Below are 20,604 nucleotides of genomic sequence, written 5' to 3'. Positions count from 1 at the left end.
CATTTTTAAATGTACAATGTATTGTGCAGCTCGTGCACAACATGGAACTACTATACAGCCATATCAATTATTTTTAAAGCAATAGTTCATCCAAAAATGCAAACTCTGTGATTATTCACTCACTCTCATATAGTTCCAAACTCATAGAATATTATTATTAATATATTATAATATATTTTTCTTCCGTAGAACACAAAAGGAGACGTTAGGCAAATGTTAGACTGGTATTGCATTTTCCATCCATACAATGAAAGTGAATGGTGACTGAGACTAACATTCTGCATAACATTTTCTTGTGTTTTATGGAAGAAAGTCATACAGGTTTGGAACATCACATGGGTGAGTATATGACAGAATTTTCACTTTGGCTGAACTAAGGCTTTAAGTAGTATCCTTTTAAGCCAAAAAGGTTCACATAAATGTGCATTATTTTAATAATTCATACAAAGAGCAATTTTTTGTATTACATACTTTTTATACATTGGAAATTCTTACATTAAATATTGTGTGCCATACCTTCAACTTCACCACCAGAGGATGCTATTTTGGTCAGATCCAGATACGTGGTGCCGATGGCATCATTCCCAGTGAGCCGATCCCTGAGGAAGAGGGGTGGAGTGAGACTCAGCTTAAATGTGTTACATGTAATAACAGAATTAGTCCAGCCAGGGACTCTCAATTTTTCCACTGTTGCCAATGCAACTCTGGTCTGGTTTATGGGGAGCAATGCAGTGTGGGAGTGGGTGGGACAGCTCTGCAATGACTCATACTGCCTGTCTGTGTCCTCACAGCTCAAAACATTGACCAGTCTTCTGACTCCCAGCTCACATTCCAACAGCAATTACAAAGGGAATTCTCAGTTTCATATCCGCAAAACAACCATGCCACCGCTGAGATACTCACCAGTCAAATACCGTCAGCTTGATCCTTTCGCACATGGACGGGAACTGTAAAACAAGCCAACGTTTTTTTCACTTTGAAATTTCAAAAGGAACAGACAATGAGCATAAACAAATCTGTACCAATCCAGCATTTAAAAAACCTTATTACCTTAATCTGAAGATTAAGCTGTTGGTTCCACTCTGGGTTTGCATTCTTCTCTATTATTCGTGTACAAAGCTGCAAGCACAGACATGGAATGGCTTCAGACAGAAGTCAGAAAAATCTGGATATTTGAAGGAATAGCTCATCGAAAAATGTAATTCTGTCATTATTTACTCATCCTCATGTCAGCTAAATAAATACAAACCGCATTGGTTCTTCTGACATGTCATGACATTTCGTCATGAGAAGCACGGAGTACCAATGTGGTTTGATGCAATCGATGCGCCCATGTTTCATTTGAGCACTTTATAGAGCTGTTCAGCCATGATGTCAATTTGTAAACATTAGTCGAAGATGCTTGGACGTTCTACAATCTAAATTGCACATTCATAACTGAAACAAGAATTTTACAGCTGTGTTAAAAAAAATTGTTGCAAACGGGACTACAAATACCACAAGCAAGTGAAAGTGCCCAATGAAATGGAAAACTGTAGTAGTTCTTATCTAGCAACTTGTTAGCAACATACTTCTATTTTTAAACATACCAGCTTCAAAACTCACATTTGGGTTCATCCAAGTATCTTAAAAGTAAAAGTTAACCACAGAACTCATTTTATTCATAAATCCAAAATTGCCATTATAAAAACCCATAGGAAAACCCTGAGGTAACGCATGGCTTTTTGGACTACAACCCGAACAGCTCTATTAATGATTTAACAGTGAATAACAATTTAAAATTCATTCAGTTCATCATAAAGTGTTTGTATGCTTCATAAGACCTATACAATAATAGTGCACAAGTCACAAACACTACTTTTATTATGATTTTATTTCTGTCCTTTCTCCGTCACTATTCACTTACAATATATGGCAAATAAACCACGTGAAGACTTGAAAAAAACAAAAAACACAAAAGTGTGTTTGTAGTGTATTTCTTAAAAATAAATGGCACAGTTGTATAATGCCAAGTCATTCATTTCTTTAAGTCTGCATTAAGTGTCCAAATCACTTTTGGGCCCACAATTGTTTGGAGGAGGACAGTACCTTTTTGCCAGCAAAACAGGCCTCGACAAATGGGTCCACCAGATTTTTCTTATTTCCATACCCCCCAAATGTCTCTTTTATAGTCTGGCTGATGGAGTCATCCACTGAAATCAAACAGCATTTCCATGTTAAAAATCACTGTACTTTTTAAAAACGGGTGTATGGCTGCAAACATTCTGCATGAGTTCCTTTCAAATGTTTTTGTGATCAAATAAAATGAGATTCTATTTAAAAGGTGAAGTGTGTAATTTCTGTGCCACAATCATCACGAAACACAATTGCAAAAATAAATCACAAGTTACCCCAAATACTCCCCCAGTTCATTGAAAGAGATAGTCCCACTCCAAAGTCATGACATTGGTTGAGCAAATGTTGGTGTTGCACCACATAGTTTACACTTTCAGGGAAATCAACCTACCAATGGCTTATTTATAGTTACTCTCCAGATTAAGCATTTGTTTTGTATGCATAGAGTTAATAAGAGACATTTATACAGGTATGTGTATATCGTTATATGCCATAAAATCATAAAATGTATTGTAAATAATTACAATTTGAGTTTTCCAGAGGACATTTTTAAAATATTTAATAAACACATTGAATGCTGAAGTTTAATTTGCTGAAGTTTTAAATCTCTTCTCTGGCTGCCGTTCAGTCCCTACAAGTATATCAGGCTGCAGCTTGCTGAATGTCTGGGTCATTCTCGCGCACATGCTGGGTCAAACATGCGGTTGCGCTTTTGAAATGGGTTCAGACAAAGGTGTGAGCGTTTTCAGGTGCTGCGAAGAGATCCAGCAGCAAGTCCGTATCTCTCGCACACCTCGTTCACCGCTTGAGGGTGAAGTCTTCATTCTCCGTACAGTAAATCCACTCCCATGTTTATTATGCTTGGGACATGAGTCGCGCGTTATGAATTAGCGTGCACTGCTCCACACGATCAGTTTCTTCGTTAGGATGTGCAGTTGAGTCGAGCTTGCACCTCCTGAAAATGTATATATATGCCAATGTTATCCACAGAAAGAGGGGGAAAACATTAGTGAAGTTTCTCCCATCGTACAAAGGGGCCTAATAGGAGCCTGTAACTGAGTAACCTGCCAAGAACAACTCGGGACACCTTTCTCCTATCGCGTGAAGATTCAGGAAGTAAAAAAAAATCTTAGAATATTAAATGCATAATGTTTTTGTTTTTTACACGTAAAACAGCGTAATAGCAGATATTAACATATTAATTTCCCAGTCGGCTCAACACATACAGCATCAACATTGTGGCCATTTCCTGGAGTGAAAACCACAGAAACCAAATCTGCCACTGTGAGAACAAGACCATGATGGAATAACTGTCTTACTCTGGGGGATGTCCTCCGCTCGAAACACTCTGAGTTGGAGTGTGACCCATCGCAGAGTGACGCCAGCGGGTAGCAGCAGGTTACTCTCCACGTCATCTTTATCACTGTCCTGATCCTTCTTCTCCACCTGACAAACACATACAACACTCACAATGCATCAACAATTCAGTTTAATATAGAATTAACTCTTCTTATGCTTTTTAAAATTATTTTTTTTACTTTTTTTGTTCGTTTAATACCAAACCACACATTTACAGATAATGTGCTGTATTTTGCCTTTTTAGAAGTCATATCAGTCATTTACATGGGAAAACAAAACTAAAACATACATGGACAAACATTACGCTCTGTTCCAAAACCTAGTGAGCTGCCTACATAGGCAGCATTATAAGACATCACAGGCCTACCAAAGGGTAGGCTTCATAATGGTCTTAATTCTAAAGCAGCATTGCAGCAAATGTCCATTATAACTTCACTTGTTCCTTTCAATACTAAAAGTATCCATAGAAACAGCTCAGTGTATTAAAAATGTGAGTATTTTTTCAATATTTGAGCGTGCTATGTGTTTTATGTTTACTTGAGTATTAAGTCATTAGCAACATGCTAATGCTAAACTACTGAAATTGGCTTCTTTCAGCTCCTTGTTGAAAATGCATTTTTATTGGGCCATTTCTAACTTGGACAATGAGGATATTTAATTTAAGAACAAAATCAGTGAGCCCACCATCTGAAACCGGGACATAATTAAATTTTTTAGAGAATTGTTGGGACACTAAGACACACCTCTTTAAACCAGGACATTTTCTAAATCCCCACAGATTTGAGGAGCACTATTTGGATGATGTTTTGGTGGTGCTACCTATACAGAGCGTTCCAAATCAGGGTCCATTTAAGTTAGGATGCTGCCTTAGACAGCAGCTTACAATGTAGGAAGTAGACAGTAAGGCAGCTCACCAGGGTTTGGAAAAGAGCTTAATATTTGTCAAACACTCTAAGAGTTCATACAAATTAGCTTAAGATGCTGTACCGGTGACTCATCTCCTGTTCCCAATACAAACATGCTGATTTTGAGGTAACCCTTTGCTTCTGAGCTCGAGTCATCAGGATCACTCAGCAGAACCCATTTCTTCATGATACAGTGAGCTGCGTTGAGAAAGAAATATCAATGATCAATATATAAACAAAGGGAAATGTGTTGAATATGCTGTAACGGTCAGAAAATTACCTGGTTCATCATAGATGTAGCCAATATCAAGCTAAAAAGGGAAAGAGACATTCATAAGTTTCTTAAATACATGAAGCTTCTGATAGTACAGAAGATTTAATTTACAAATACCTTGAATTCACCCATGAGACTGTCTGATCTGAAAGAAGAGGAATTGTACACCTGTGGAAAATAACAAAAATATATAAACATACCCACAGTTTAAATATTAAGCCACTAATCTACTATTGTACCAATTATGAAAGAAACTAAACATGTTTTCCTTATAATTAAAGTTACAACAGAAAATGTGAATGTTGGGGAAAATAAAAAGGAACAATGGTGAGCAGCAATAGTTCCTTCCTTACCCGGAAACTGATATTCTCATCAAACAAATCAGAGGGCAACATGTTGACATTGTAAAAGAACATCTGTAAAGAGTAACACATACAGTTTTCAGTGATATTTCTTTATGATTTAGATCGCTTTTTAAAATAATTCAAGGGATAGTTCACCCTAAAATGAAAATTCTCTCTTCATTTACTCACCATCATGCCATCCCAGATTTTTGTAGGTCCTTACAATGCAAGTGAATGGTGCCCCAAACTTTGAATCTTCCAAAATCACAAAGTCAGAAAGTAATCCATAACAGCCCAGGTATACTTCGATGCCTTTGCAAGTACACTCTTCTGACTGCGAGCGAATACGAAAGCATTTGATGCATGCCCACTACAACCTCTTTGTGATACTCTTTTAGTAGGAGTCAATGGCCGGTGCACGAGGCAACGATGCACACAAACAATAACGGCGTTATTACTAGATTATGATGAAATTTACATCACCCATACTGTAAGTAGAGTGATATGATAAGTGTGGGAGATTAACCGATCAATATTCAAGTTCTGTTTTAATATAAATCTCCAATTTTGACCAGCCCCAACCAGTACATGGTGGAGATTTATTAAATTATGGTACAAAGGACTTTAATATTGATCCGTTTCTCAACCATACCTTTCATATCACTTCTGAAGACATGGATTAAATCACTGGAGTCTTTTTGGATTACTTTTATACTGCCTTTATGTGCTTTTTGGTGATTCACAGTTTTGGCCACCATTCATTTGCATTGTATGGACCTAAATAATCTTTATGTTCAGCAGAAGAAAGTATGTCATGCACTTCTGGAATGCCACGGAGTGAGTAAATTATGAGAAATAAAATGTTTGGGTGAACTATCACCAAGTACGCATTCAAACTTAAAGACCCCATCAAATGACTTAACGGCAATTTTTGTTTCTCCTTTAAGGTTTTTCTTATTGAAAAAGCAATTTTTCCAGGAACAGAATGAATGTCAAATGTAATCTTGCCAACTGCTAATAGACATGGACTAAAGATACAAAACTCCAATATGATTTCATAGGGTCTTTCAACAGTAAATATGAGTAATGTACCTCATCAAAGTATGGGTTATTTCCTTTCTTGATTCTAGTTCTGTGAGTATCTCCACACACATGCACTTTGACCACAGGCTTTATGTTATTTCCAGACAACTGACGGCCCTCAATTACTCGCACACGTATCTGAATGACAAAAAAAAATAAATAAATAAATAAAAGACATTTAAAATATCAAACAGCAACATAAACGCATATGCAATCAGCATCTAAATAAAAAATGACATTTTATTGTCATTCTAAGGATAAGGCCTGTAATGTACACCTGAAAGTCCTGAGGTTTATTGGCCAAATTATTGCGTTTCCTGGTCCTAAACTGAAGTTTCTGTCCAGGCTCAGCAGAGGGTGCGACACCTCGCCATGTCCCATCAGCGACATCTCCCTCACCCACAGCTAATCAGAGACCAATCATAAAAAAAAAATATACATTATACAAGATCCAAAAAACACTATATAATATGTAATGTAACTAATGATAGACTTAAATTGGTCAAGAAGATTAATCAGCTAATATTTGGCCATTTTGAGATTATCAGCATCAGCGGATAACTATGTACAATTGGCCAATTAACAGAAGTGGTGTTTCAAAAGTTACTGCCAGCCTTTAGTGGTGGGGATTTTGATTCATCCCAGTGATTTAAAGGAATATTTCGGGTTCAATACAAGTTAAGCTCAGTCGACAGCATTTGTGGCATAATGTTGAATACATTCGCCCCTCATTTATTATTAAATTGTATTATTTATTTTTGCCTCACTGAGGTCACAGTGAGGCACTTACAATGGCAGTGAATGGGACAAATGTTTGGAGGGTTTAACCAGAAATGTGAAGCGTATAATTTTATAAAACACTTATTAATTCTTGTGATAAACGCATGTGTTATTTGAGCTGTAAAGTTGTTTAAATTGTCATTTTTACAGTCGTTTTAGGGTTTGTTGACATTACATCGTCATGGCAACAAAGTGGTAAATTTGGCTGTAACTTTACACAGAAAAGGTTAGTAAGTGATTTTAAAATCACAATAAATTTATGTAAACACATTGTTTGTCTTGTGGTTATCCTTTTGAAACAGTTAGTATTTTAACGGTCAAAAATTGGCTCATTCACTTCCATTGCAAGTGCCTCCCTATAACACTTTTTGCATTTTTTAAAGAAAAGGAACGAGTCAAAATAATTTTTTGTTGTAATCAATATTATCCCACAAAGGCTACATTCTGAATGTGGCCCAGATCAGATTTTTTGCTCAAATCTGATTTTTTTGTTAGGTCGATCACATTTTAAACGTAGCATATATCGGACACTGGTCTGAGCAGCCAACACTCTTTAACTGACCCACATGCGTTTATAACAGTCCTTGAGTATGCATAAAACAAATTTCGGCATGTTCATCTTTATAGTATGAATAATTAATTAAATTATAATTAAAAGCGTAATTAGATAGGACACATCCCTGATAATAAGTCTGAGTGATGCAGAAAGACTGTTGATAGATCAAGTATTTTCATGCAGTCACCCATAAAATGGAAAGACAGCAGGAAAAATGGCATTACATACAGTATTTGTAAGGTAAGAAGGGTCATATTTATTTCAGATTTCCATTGACTGGCTTGAATTTGGATTTTGATACAGTTTGAGAAATATAGAAACTCTTGTTTTCTGAGCAAGTAACACAAGCAAAGAGTACTGTTATATATAAACCTACATCTGTATCATCTCAAACGCATATTTAAGGTGCAATTTAAACAAATAGCTGAACCCAACTGTTGAAGTCTAAAGTTGATACACTTTCCATAAAAAGAAACTGAATGCATTAACTAGACAGATATGACTCGCACTTAAAAGCTTTAAAATATAACAGCCGTGTATACGCTGGAAATCAAGCATGTAAATGATGAATGTTGAGGTAGATTCATTATAAAAATATAATTAAATCTGACCTGGCTGTTCACACCGAAGACACATTGGAAAAAAATCATATATGTACCAATTTATTTCCACATTTGAAATTGGGCCCAGATCGGATTTCAAAAAGTACAATTCATAGTGCTTTTGACGGTTCACACTATTATCAATTAACAGATCTGACATATGGGAATGAAAAAAATCTGATTTGAGACACTTTCAGCTGCGGTGTGAACGCTGCCAAATGCTGTTGTATTAAACCTGGAATATTTTGAAAGTATTATAAGTATTATGAATCCATTCATCAAAGAGATTTGTTCACATTGTATTTGTCAAATGTTATGCACTATGAACTAACAATAACAATGAACAATTGTAATTTGTATTAACTAACATTAACAAAGATTAATAAATGCTGTAAAAATATAGATATTTATTTGTTCATGATACCTGATGTATTAACTCATGTTAATTCATTGAATGTTATTGTAAAGTGTTACTATTGATACATCAAAAAAAAATTTGCTATCATATCCATCATCCTATTCTCTAGAAATCTGTATTTGTCCATTAAAAAAAAACCTTATCAGTTAACCACTAAATGTTTTATGTTAAAGCAAATTAAATCTTATTCTTTGAATGAATGAAAAAAATCTTCAGAGAAGCCTTTCAAACAATTACAATTTCAGTTTATGATAGGAGACTACAGTTTATTTTATTCAATGAGATTTGCAAAAAAAATTAAATAATGAGTGAAATACCAACAAACATTTCAACATTCGCTGCAGGAATCCATTTCAACTAACCTGTGTTTCCGGCCATGCTGCTGTCTGGTTGGTCGTTTGGGTTAGCACTGGCAGGAAGCTCGTAGCTGATCAAAATACTGATGGTGGCCTAAAAAGGTTGCAATTAATGATCTCATTATAATGTGTCAAACAGACTACATGAACACTAAACACATTTCCATCTATTGACAGTGCCGCTATCATTATGTGATTAGTTCACCACAAAATATCATCAGATGATTATTTTTTTATACCTTAATATATCTGGGTCTAATTAAAAATAACTAAATAAATTTAGCCTGTAAAGTCTGCTGTAAAATAAACTGAATCATTATCTTATCTTAAGCAGACCTGGGTGGAATCTGTGAACTTTCACCTCTGGGCTGATTTTAGGTGAAAATCTGGAGGATGGATTTCAATTATGCATATATATTTATAGACAATAATTTGCTTTACTGAGGTGAGAGTTCTACAATATTATTAGTAACTGAAAACATTATCAAATTCATCAAACTATTCAATCAATGAAAAAACAAAGGGACGGGGGATATGTAGAAATTAATGAATGACTAACAATTCAAATCTGCAAAAATATGCCAAGCTTTCAGTGGAGTCAATGTGGGCATGCTCGTAAAAATATATTTAGTTGTTTTCTGTCATTTGATTTAATAGATGTGTGAAATGAGAACGCTCACTCCAATGCTTATGCCAGTTTCGTCCACTAGAGCCAAGTTTTTCACTGGAAGAGATTTCACTTTGCCACTGGAAAGTTCTTGCAGAGAGACTTTTGCAGAGCCAATTAACCTAAAACAAAAATAAAGTCAAGCTGGTTGTCATATATACTATGATGCTGTAAATCATACATTATATCAGTCTTGCATAGTGTTTCAAATGCTGATGCGAGAACTAGACGATTTTTCATTTGCATTTGAAAAACAAATGTTGTGCAAGTTAAAAGTCTGACATGGGCATAAGTAATTTACTTCATACACATTACTGGGTGGTAGAAGTGTCCAAGTCGTAGCCCTGGGTAATCCCAATTCTACCACCACCAGAGTGAAGAAATCACAGCACGAGAAAGAGAAAACACCCCTGAAACAGAAGCAGCAGGCGGAGTCAAAAGCAAGGGTCCTACTTAGGGCTGGCTGCAGTAATTATATCAGAAAACACTGAAGAGCTCTCAACATTAAAATGCAAACTGCTGGCTGACCAATGTGGCAAAAGTAAATGTGACATCCTCTGCCTTCAGGAGATGCATAGAGGGAGCAACAACATCCACCCCAATGACCTTGACGTCTTTTGACGACTTTGACAGTATCTGAGAAGTCTTTGTTAAGACAGGCATACCAGTTGAAGCCACTCACCTTTCTGACACTGATAACACTGAAGTGCTAACAGTCAATCTGAGCAGCATTGCAGTAACATCTGTGTACAAACCTGCAAATGGGGCCTCTGTGGCAAGAAAGGTACTTCCAGACGTGCATGGCAAGCCACATACAGCCATAGGAGCTTTCAAAAGTCACAGCACCTAATGGGGCTACCCCAACACCAACAAGAATGGAGAGGCAATTGAAGAGTGGATGGACTACAATCAGTTGACTCTCATTCATAACTCCAAGCTACCACCATCCTTCCAGTGCACGCTGGAAGCGTGGCTACAACAGTGACCTTATTGCAGTATCAGACAGTGTCAAAAATAAATTGTACACAAACATATAGCCAACTCTCAACATCGCCCTGTAGTAATTGAAGTCCATGCTGTTGTTGTCCCCAACACAGTACCATTCAGGTGGCGCTTCAACTAAAAGAAAGCAGATTGGGACCATTTCAGAGCGTCGGTTTCAAAGTGGAAGAAAAGATTATGCACGTTATGCCAACCCCCTCATGCTACGATAAATTCAGCGAGACTGTGAACAAAGCAGCTAGATGTCAAATCCCTGGATGCAGCAGTTCAGTACATCTCAGGCTTGTCTGATGAGACCTCTGAGCTCTAAGAACAGTCAAAATGTGTGAGTGTTAAGAAGAACATCTCCAAAGAGCTGAAGGTTAAGGGAAGGTTAATCTGGTTAAGACAATTGACATGTCAAAAAACAGCAAGGCAGCATGGAACTTAATCAGAAAGCTCCATGGTGACCCTTTAGCAGTGCCTCAACAACCCAAAGTGACAGCCAACCAAGTTGTCAACCAACAGCTTCTGAATGCCAAGTGTGGAAAGAAGCAAAAAGGACAGAAGGGAAAGAACCAGCTTGATAGAAAGAAATACCTGATGACCCTGGTTACACAAAGCCCTTTACCATAGAGGACCTGGAAGCTGGAATAGCCAGTTTAACACCAGGGAAAGCCATGGGTCTATACAGGAAGGAAATTAAACATCTTGGCCCAAAATGAAAGAAATGGCTTCTAGAACCATTCAGCAATTGCCTGTCAACAAACAATTTCTCTAAAATCTGGAAGAAAGCCCATGTAATTGAAGCTTAGGAAGGACTCCGCTAGGTCTTAGAGCTACAGACCCATATTACTGCTATGTCACACTTATAAGCATTTGAGCACCTCCTTTTGAATTGTCTTGCATATTTCAGCTACAGATAAAGCATCATCCCTGAAAAGGCAGGCTTCCGACCTGGAAAGTCAATCGCAAGCCAAGTTCTCAACCACATGGAGCACATCAAAGATGGCTACGAGTGAGGGATAGTAACATGTGTCATCTTTGTTGACCTATCCGCAGCATACGATATGGTCAACCATAGGCGCTTACTTCAGAAGATCTTGGACATAACGAGAGACATCCGTCCAACATAACTTATTGGTAGCATGTTGGAAAGCAGGATGTTCTTTCTTGAGTTAGGTGGCAAGAACTCTCAGACAATGAAAACTACTGCACTAGCCCTCTACTACTCTTCTGCAAAATATGCCTGTCCAGAATGTGAGAGATCAGCACATGCCTCCAAGCTTGACTCCGCCCTCAAGAGTACTTGCAATATGATCAGCGGGTGCCTAAACCCACCAACACTGTCTTTATATAGGTACTGATAGAGATCCTGCCAAGCCAGCAGCCACAGACACTCCCTCTATAGTCACCAACCAGCAGAACAAAGGCTTCCATCAAGGAAGGCTTCCTTCACTATGTGCTGCCAGCAGAGCACATGACATCACTATGAGCACAACTACGTGGCAGGAGAGAATCCAGGCCCTGCCCCCAAACGGGTCCATGTAGCTACCAGCCAGTGAGAACCTTGGAGATCATTAAAGATAATGTTAAATAGGTGAGTGAACTTGCAAAAACAATGTCAGACACTAATATGCCCTGGCCCCCTCCCTGTTAATCGTGGTGACGAGGTTTAGAGTAGATTAGGGTCACTGAATGGCTGCATGTCTGAGTGGTTCCGGAAAATAGCATAGGATTCAGACAATTGGAAGAGTTTTGGGGTAATACCATCTGTTGCAGGGCTCCCTGTTCTTCTATTCTATTTGCAAAAAGAATGTTTGGGAGTCTAAAATTTATATTTCCTAATGACACACTAAATCTGACGATAGAAATAACTATTTTAAGACAAATGTTTTTTTTTTTCTTTAAACATCTTGTGTCTAAGACGTTTACCCAGCACTGTACATTCCCAAGCGTAGCAAGCGCCCTCAAGTTCAGCAAGTGTAAATATCTTATATTTTGCTTCTAAAGTAAATGTATCTTGTTTTAAGGATTTTTTGTCAATTTTAAATGACAAAAAAGACAAAAATACTTGATAACAATAGAATTTTTTACTGTGAATTTCTTTACAGAATTAAACATGATAAAAAGTTTTTTTCCCTTTAATTCAGTTAATGTCATTTAGAGGTATTTTTAAAAGATGATTTTGTCCCCTTTATTGTTGGTAAGCACATTTAATACAACCTTATAAGTCAGGGACAAGCTATATAATCGGTTAAGAGCCGTTGCAATAAATCCACACAGTCAAAGGTGTGCAGACGGTGCTCACATATTTACAGCAAGTTTCTTTTTTATAAGTCTTCATGAGTGTGTGGGAAATTGACACTTATTTCAATGCCCATTTTGCCATGTTTCTACATCAGGCACCTAGTCTTATTTTGAATCAGTGCATGCAATTCAAAATAAAAAAATCAAAATGTCTTTGTAATCTTAAATCAAAATTAAACAACTTTCCTTTTCAGACTAAAGTTACCAATTCCTCTTACTGCTTAACCCCTCCCCTCTAACCACTGCTGATTCCATTCGGGTACGTAACGTTTCACCATCCAATCTGATGGATAACATTTCAGGAGGATAAAATTAAATCCTGCCCTATTTGTTTTTCTATACAGTCCATGGAATTCCCAGATGACCCAATCCATGGAATACCCAGTATACAACAGGGTACGCTGTACAGAATGCTGTATGCCACAGTGCCATGCACTTCACTTTCTATTTCCTGTGTGATGGATGAACTGGAATAAATAGACACAAAAGTAAAACAAAATTTGTGACTCATTATTTGATCAGACTGCAAAATTTTAAGAACTTTTTACACAAAATTGGATAAATAAAAAGCAAAATAACCATGTTTATTTCCAAGATGATATCTGAATGCCACTGTTGTCACATGACCTCTTTTTGTCACATGACGTCATCATATTGCATGTTTACTTCAGCCAATGTAGGACACTACTGTTTGAAACATTTTTAAAGGCAGCAAACTGTGTATGCTACACAATATTCATGAAGTAGCGATCTAGTATTTCATTCTAAACATACAGTGTAGCTACACTCGATGTTTCATGTTGACTTCAAAATTTGTTCTCTCAGCCCACTTAAAGCTTATAAACATAGGTAGTTCAGAGTTGGGCAGAGTGCTTAATGAACAAGACAATATATGTACTTATCAAATGGAGAAAAATTTTGTGTACCCTTTTACTTTGTAAGGTCAAAAGAGAGCTCTCCTCCAAAAGTAAATAATGTCCCCAGGTTATCATTGTGAACTGGGAGTAGGTCAGCATCAGACACTTTAAAGGTATTTTGCACTCGAGTATCGGTTCAACGAAATGTTTGCTGTAAACCCTGTAATTAATTCCAAAGCTGCAAACAACGGTGTTTACACATATACCTTCGGAAAACATTGGCATTCAAACACTAACATATTAGCTCTACTTTACACATTTGATTAGTGGGATGGTGCGGTACGATTTCAAAATAATGAAGGGTGTGTCCACGAGCATTAAACTGGAGCACACTATGAGATTCCTTTAAAAGGAGACCTATTATGCAAAATTCACTTATACATGGTGCATGTACATAAATGTGAGATGGCAGTGAGTTTACACAACCACCTTACAATGTTAAAAGTCCACCCACTCCTCTTTCTTACATTTCTATTAATCAAAAACAGTGTCAAAAATGAATGGTTTTCGTTTCTGCTCTAAAGTGACATCACGTTAGAGTAGGCACCGCCCACGACTGGCGACGGACTCCATCCTAGCATCATAGATCCTCCCCTGTGATCTACACACAGTCCGCCATTTCCTTCCACGCTGGAGCAGATACAGTGAGAAGAATAATGTGTCAGCTTTGTAAGCATCATAAGTGTTCTGTTGTTGAACATAGAGTCTTCATGTACTCCCGGCATCAGAGTCACTGAAGACGCAGTGGACAAGTTTTGTTTTTGAAGGAAATGTGCCCCAAAACATACAAAAATGTGTGTGTGTTTGTGCAAATCATTTTACACCGAACTGCTTTGTGAATGAGTGTCAATATAAAGCAGAATTTTCCAAAAATTTGATTCTCAAGCATGGATAAGTACCAACTCTTCATATTCCAGCTTTATATCCCGCAGATGCAAGTATCGCACTTTATATTTTGTGAATGTTTGCAAATCGCAAACTAAAGTTACCATTGTCTCTGATTGTATTCACGGAGACCAAAGCTATGTCGGGGGCGGGGAGCAAAAGGCATTTACAACATGGTATAATAAATGATCTGTGGGCTGTTGAGCTGAAACTTCAGACACATTCTTGAGACACCTGAGACTTACATTGCATCTTGTAAAAAAGGGCATAATAGGTCTCCTTTAAATGGGTCATAGCATGCCTTTAATTATTATTTTAATGTTCCTTGAGGTTCACTTATAATATTAGTAAAGTTTTAACGGCCTGTTTCGGTGCTGCTTCTTTCACCCACTGTTTCTGATTGGCTCTCTGCTCTTGGCTTACATGCTCTATCCTTGACATCTCACTGTCACCAATGTTGGGCAGGGCTACGAAAGTGATAACGTAAGAAGGCATTGATGTGTTGTGGAGGCGGTCAGATGCAAATATCGACCACATCGCAATGTGGAGGAAGTAGAGAACGAGACATTTTGGCAGTTTGGAGAAAGTTTTGAGTTCTGAAACTTACAGTATTCTTTTATACACTAATGTTCTCTTACATGGCAAAAGATCAAGGAAAATATCATTAATTTCATGACCCCTTTAAGTATTGTCGCATTCATGAAAAACAAGAACAAATTTAGTTGTAAAACATACCTACCATGTTGCATGCAGCAACCAATTTACATAAGGATTTAAAACAATTTACATATAGTAGTTCTGCTCATAAAAACATTTTTGCGTAAATGAAAAAAAATATATATTTAACAATTTACATAGATGGTTTATTAATAAGTTACACAAAAATGGTATCTGCTCATAAAATCATGCTTACATTTTTGCATTGAATTAGCAGCGACAATTTACGTAAATTAGTTTACAAACAATTTACAAACTGATTTGTTCTGCTCGTAAAAGCACCTACGTCAATTGTAGCAACTCAATGTGACAATTTACTAAATTTACAAAAAATTGTTCCACTTTTAAAATGTTCCATTCGTAATTGTCGCATGAAATAAGATTCAGAAATCTGCATAAATGGTTTAATGGAGAATTTACACAGATTTGCTAAGTTCGTAAAAGTAATCTTAAATTAAAATCACATTAATTTTGACGCAATGGCTTTATGAACAATTTAAACAAATTAGTTCTGCTTATGTAAATTCTCTAATTCATCCTACTCCAACTATTCATATGTAATGTTGCATTGAATTCCATGCAAATCATTTACAAACAATTTAGAGAGAAATTTGTTCTGCTCACGTTTCAATATTACTCATTTGGTATATCAGACACATTATGATAATTTTCAGACTAAGTTGTACCTAACCCAGCCCTTACATGGAGTTGTTTGACTCCCTGAATCCAAAACCAGAGCTAAAAACAATGAATGAGAAACCTGGAAAAGCATCCCCTCAAGCATCGATTAATCACAACATTCAAGAACAATAAAAGCTTATGAACAATATTGCCATTGAGCAACATTCACTGGCTTAATTTACAAACTAACTTTCAAAGGCTGATGTTCTAGGTTTCCAGCAAACAATAATGCCAAAGCAAACATTACAGGCAAAGGTAACACACCCTCGAACATTTCACATCAACCCGTTTCCTTTTTGAAATGCTATTACTTAGATGCTTATCCTGACGAAACTCCAAGAGATGATTAATATTTACTCAAACTGACATTCTTTAAAACAACTTGGTCTTCCAGTACACAGGCATGAAAGTATTCCAATAGGAACTAGATTTGTACATTTTCTGAAGAAAATATAAGTGATGTTTGCCAGAGGATTGTTAGGCAGTTGCTAAGGTTTTCAGCTCGTTGCTATGTGGTTGCTAGGGTTTTCTGGGTGCTTGTTAGGGGGTTGCTTACTGGCCCAAATCAAAAAAGCCCACCAATGTATTACATATTCTGGTCTCTAGACATGTCTTAAGTCCCCTTTTCAATGCAAATGAGATTGTTCTGCCTTTAATCACGCACCAGACGTAAATCTTAATTTCAGTCGCTTAGAAAAGTAATAGAACACTTTGCCTGAACAAGCAGCAAGAATTATGCTATCATTCATGTCTGTAGCACCAAAGTTTAATACTTAGGGTTAGGGATTTAAATAAACTACTAACCCTATGTAGTAGTGATTTTTGCCTTAGCAAACGCATGGGTTCTATTTACAATTTTGGCCTTTGAGTAGCAGTTGTTGAAATCCTAGCTAATCGGTGTCATGGTGCTCTTAATTTGCCACAGACTCGAACAGCATTGAATTAACATTCACAATGACACTTTTGTTCCAAAGAGCAAAATATGAGTGTGCCATATACATCCCTCCATAGTTTAGACCACAGAGACAAAATCTGTTGCAGCTATTCAAATCAACATAGAATATTCTGGAAGGCATTTTAAAGAACTAAGATAGCATGTCCTTATTTTCTTATAAAATTAGGGTTTTTCCTTAAAGGTGCTGCAAACCTTCACGCGACTGAGCTTTCACATGACTGAGCCATAGAATTATCCATGACCTAACATCCCAAAACCCCGTGCTCCAAAGATAATTTTGAGAACAAAACAGAGCAAAAGAGCAGCATTGTTTGTTCCAGTGAATGTCAAATTTAACAGTGGTACAATAGCACCCCCAACGGACAAACATTACAAATCAAAGCCTCAATGACATAATTCAACACTATGAGAACGAGCAAAATGATTGACAGGTGAAAAGCGTCAATGTCCGCAGATTTTTGTTTGCTGTTTACAAAGTCTACAGCTGTCACAGAGACCGGTGAGATATCTCAGCACAATTATTTCAATAATATTTTTAAGAGAAAATTTCCCATGAAAAAATAAATCGCTTACAACATTTTTAACTTGGCATTATGCAAATAAGGTGCTTTTTAACTATGTATACCCCCATATTAACTGCAACTTAAATGTTATCCTGTGTTTACATGACAAATACTCTTTCAACACATATATATCAGCAACATGGAGCCAAAGAAATGCATTGTATTATGTAATGGTGTTATGGAGAAATCGAGCTGCGAGTTTCCATTTGAAGAACTGAAGCTACATGTCAGAATGGTCCAACATACTGATATTCGTTCTCCCCAGATAGTTCATAGCATTCAGTTCATGTTTTTCCATCCTATATCTTCACCATAACACTTTTGATTTAGCTGCCAAGAAACGGCTGTCAGAAATCCAAAATAGGAACAGTTCCTGACAATTACTTGACAGAAACATTCCTTTTCCTTCATGATTTGAATGCTTCTCAGATTAACTCTTGGAAAACGTCACGCTGGTGTAAGTTCTCTGGTGAAATGTAAACTGATGTCAATGGAATCGATATGGAAATTAATAACTCGCAGCATGACAGGGCAAATATATCAGCGGGTGACCACAGCAAGCAGGGTCAGAAATGAATTGAAGTGAAGAGCAATACCTTGACTGAATTAATGTTTTTCATGACTATAAAAGCATTTGAATGTTGGGCTTATGCTTAAAAGCCTGACAATTCCAGAAAAGCCAGAAAACATGGGAAATGATGAGTTTGAAGAATTATGGGTTTTTAGAAGTTAAAATATAAGACAGGTTTAATTTGTGCTATTTCATAATTTTGATGACTTCAATCGAAAATGCCATGAAGCAAGAGTAGGTAGCAGCCTATTTAATTATTCAGAGTGAGAATTTATTTTATTGAATTGATTCAAAGATGCACACAGCAATGTTTACATTATTCAAAATGTTTTACTCATACAGAAATGAAGTGCTTCTGAAATTTGTTTAAAGTCATGTACTCTGACATGAGATGAAGACTATCAGCAGGCCAATAAAAGCGGTTTATTATACATAAACTGTGCTCCATTAAATGTAGGTATTTGACATTGGAGGATAACTTGGGAGGGATTCTGTATTGTTAAAACATCAAATCCATAAGGCAAGTATTGCCCCTTATTGTAAAAAATAACATCTAGCACTGTCAAGTGTCTAAAACAGCCACGTGATAAAAGCAGCAACATTTGCATTGAATTGCATCTATGTAAATTTCAACAAAGTCTCTCTCTTTGTATTTGGCACACAGATATCCTCCAATTCTATATTCAAAGAAAAATCTGGAATAACTGGAAAAACATGTAATTTAGAGCCAAATATGTTGTTAAAGCCCACTAAGACCCATCAATTAAACCCGTCAGGACTTTATACAAGAATGAGATTTCACAGAAGTGACAAACAATCATGTATTCATGCAGAAATGTGAACCAAATGCCTTGTGTCATGGTAGAGCAGGTCTCAACATGGCCAAGAGGGTGTGAGAGCTGCAGGGTATTTACTGGTTTAAACTGTGACAGACATAAGATCAACATGGTTCACTGTGTCTCTAAAAAACAAGCACCAGTTTTAATAATGATATCAATACAAAAGTAAGAGGCAGTGAAGGTAAATTCAATAATGCAAGATTCTAAACAGCACTTTAAAACATATATTGCACTCTATATGTACTGTTCATTGCACTGGATTTCAAGTTGCTTTTGGAAAAGAGCATCTCTTAGAGGAATAGATTCCCCTCTACGTGCACATTTTGTTATCCTATACTCACACTTATGTCATCCCAAACCCCTGTGACTGTTTTTCCTTCGATAAAACACAAAAGATGAATTTTTGAAGAATATCCTGGCCACTCTTTTCCATATAATTAAACTGAATGGGGACGGAGTCTGTCACACTCCAAAATAACAAAAAAGCATCAAATATTTTGTCTGTGCAATTGTTTTTATTTTGGCTCTTAACACCTTTCCATTCACGGGCCTGGGGAACATTAATTTATTAACGCGATTAATGCAAGATCCCTTTTTCCTTCTCATTTCTGAAAATTCACTAAAATTCTTCCCACTTCATTTGGCTAAAACTGGCATATAAATTTCAAGGACGTACACGCTCGACTGCACATCCTAGAAAAAGATTGTGTGGTGCAGTGCACGCCTATTACGTGCAACACACGTACCGCAAAATAAATATGCTTAATATGCATAGTAAATATGGGAGCGGATTAAATGTACAGACAACTGAGACTTCACCCGCAAGTAATGAGCCTGGAGTGGAAGAGATACGGGCAACAAAAATACAAAAAGAAAGAAACGTGCAAGAGAGACCAAACCTGCACGATAGAGACTGAATGGCAGCCTAAGAAAATAAAAGTTTCGATATTTAAACTACAGCAAATTACACGGTTTTATATCTGTATGTATAACGTCTTACCATGTATACTTAAGTTGTTTATCTTAATTTCTTGGCATGTAAAAATATCCTTTTATAACAGATTCAACTTTATTTTAACGTACATATTAAAATAAATGATGACTGACCAATTTCTTGCAAGTTATTTGAGACAAAGTATAAAGTAAATATAATTATGATTATATTTTAATGTATGTGATGCACCATAATTAATCACAGAAAACTGTGGGAGCATGATATTCTTCTACATTTCACCTTTGTGTTCTAATCTAGAAAAAAAGTCATATGCGTTGGAATAACATGCGGTGAGGAAATGATGACATTTTCATGTCACACTGCAGAAAAGTTCAACAACACAAAGACTCTTGGTAAAGTTCTAGATCCAATGAGCTTCTCCAGTCACAACTTGTTTGATAAGGGTGGAAGCAAAAGTTCAACATCCCACTGTTTGTCAAACACTGGATAATATTGAATACATGATTCAGAGGAGTTTAGTAACACTTACCTGTCTTTGCCAAGAGTTTCGTAGTCTTTTACAATCACATCAATGTATGAGGAGGAATCCAGAGGAGCACCTTTTAAATCAAACTCAAGCGTCTAAAATTGAAAGGAAAAAAAAAAGCATAAACAATGCTGAATTTCTATTTAACAATCGCAGCTTCTAAAGCAATGTTCAAAAGTGTATATACTCATATGGTCATATGCTCAGAATTAGTCAGGAAATTCATATCTAATAAAATAAACAAT

At 36.6% G+C, this 20,604-nt stretch overlaps 1 protein-coding gene across 5 annotated transcripts in view; it reads right to left on the bottom strand.

Annotated features, from left to right (window-relative positions):
- Positions 1-20,604, bottom strand: part of myof (myoferlin) — a 73,085-nt gene that overhangs the window by 51,982 nt on the left and 499 nt on the right. For all 5 annotated transcript variants that reach the window (XM_052112275.1, XM_052112270.1, XM_052112271.1 and 2 more), the window contains exons 3-16: positions 20,363-20,454; positions 9,473-9,581; positions 8,799-8,886; positions 6,358-6,485; positions 6,090-6,218; positions 5,007-5,069; positions 4,771-4,821; positions 4,660-4,690; positions 4,462-4,577; positions 3,435-3,561; positions 2,089-2,192; positions 1,051-1,119; positions 904-947; positions 517-599 (exon numbers count right to left, since the gene is read on the bottom strand). In XM_052112275.1, coding sequence (XP_051968235.1) covers positions 517-599; positions 904-947; positions 1,051-1,119; positions 2,089-2,192; positions 3,435-3,561; positions 4,462-4,577; positions 4,660-4,690; positions 4,771-4,821; positions 5,007-5,069; positions 6,090-6,218; positions 6,358-6,485; positions 8,799-8,886; positions 9,473-9,581; positions 20,363-20,454 — 1,234 coding nt within the window. The remainder of the gene's footprint in view (positions 1-516; positions 600-903; positions 948-1,050; positions 1,120-2,088; positions 2,193-3,434; positions 3,562-4,461; positions 4,578-4,659; positions 4,691-4,770; positions 4,822-5,006; positions 5,070-6,089; positions 6,219-6,357; positions 6,486-8,798; positions 8,887-9,472; positions 9,582-20,362; positions 20,455-20,604) is intronic.

This window comes from Xyrauchen texanus, chromosome 40 (genome assembly GCF_025860055.1).
Source record: "Xyrauchen texanus isolate HMW12.3.18 chromosome 40, RBS_HiC_50CHRs, whole genome shotgun sequence".
Taxonomy (NCBI): Eukaryota; Metazoa; Chordata; class Actinopteri; order Cypriniformes; family Catostomidae; genus Xyrauchen; species Xyrauchen texanus.
This window is presented reverse-complemented; position numbering and strand designations above follow the sequence as displayed.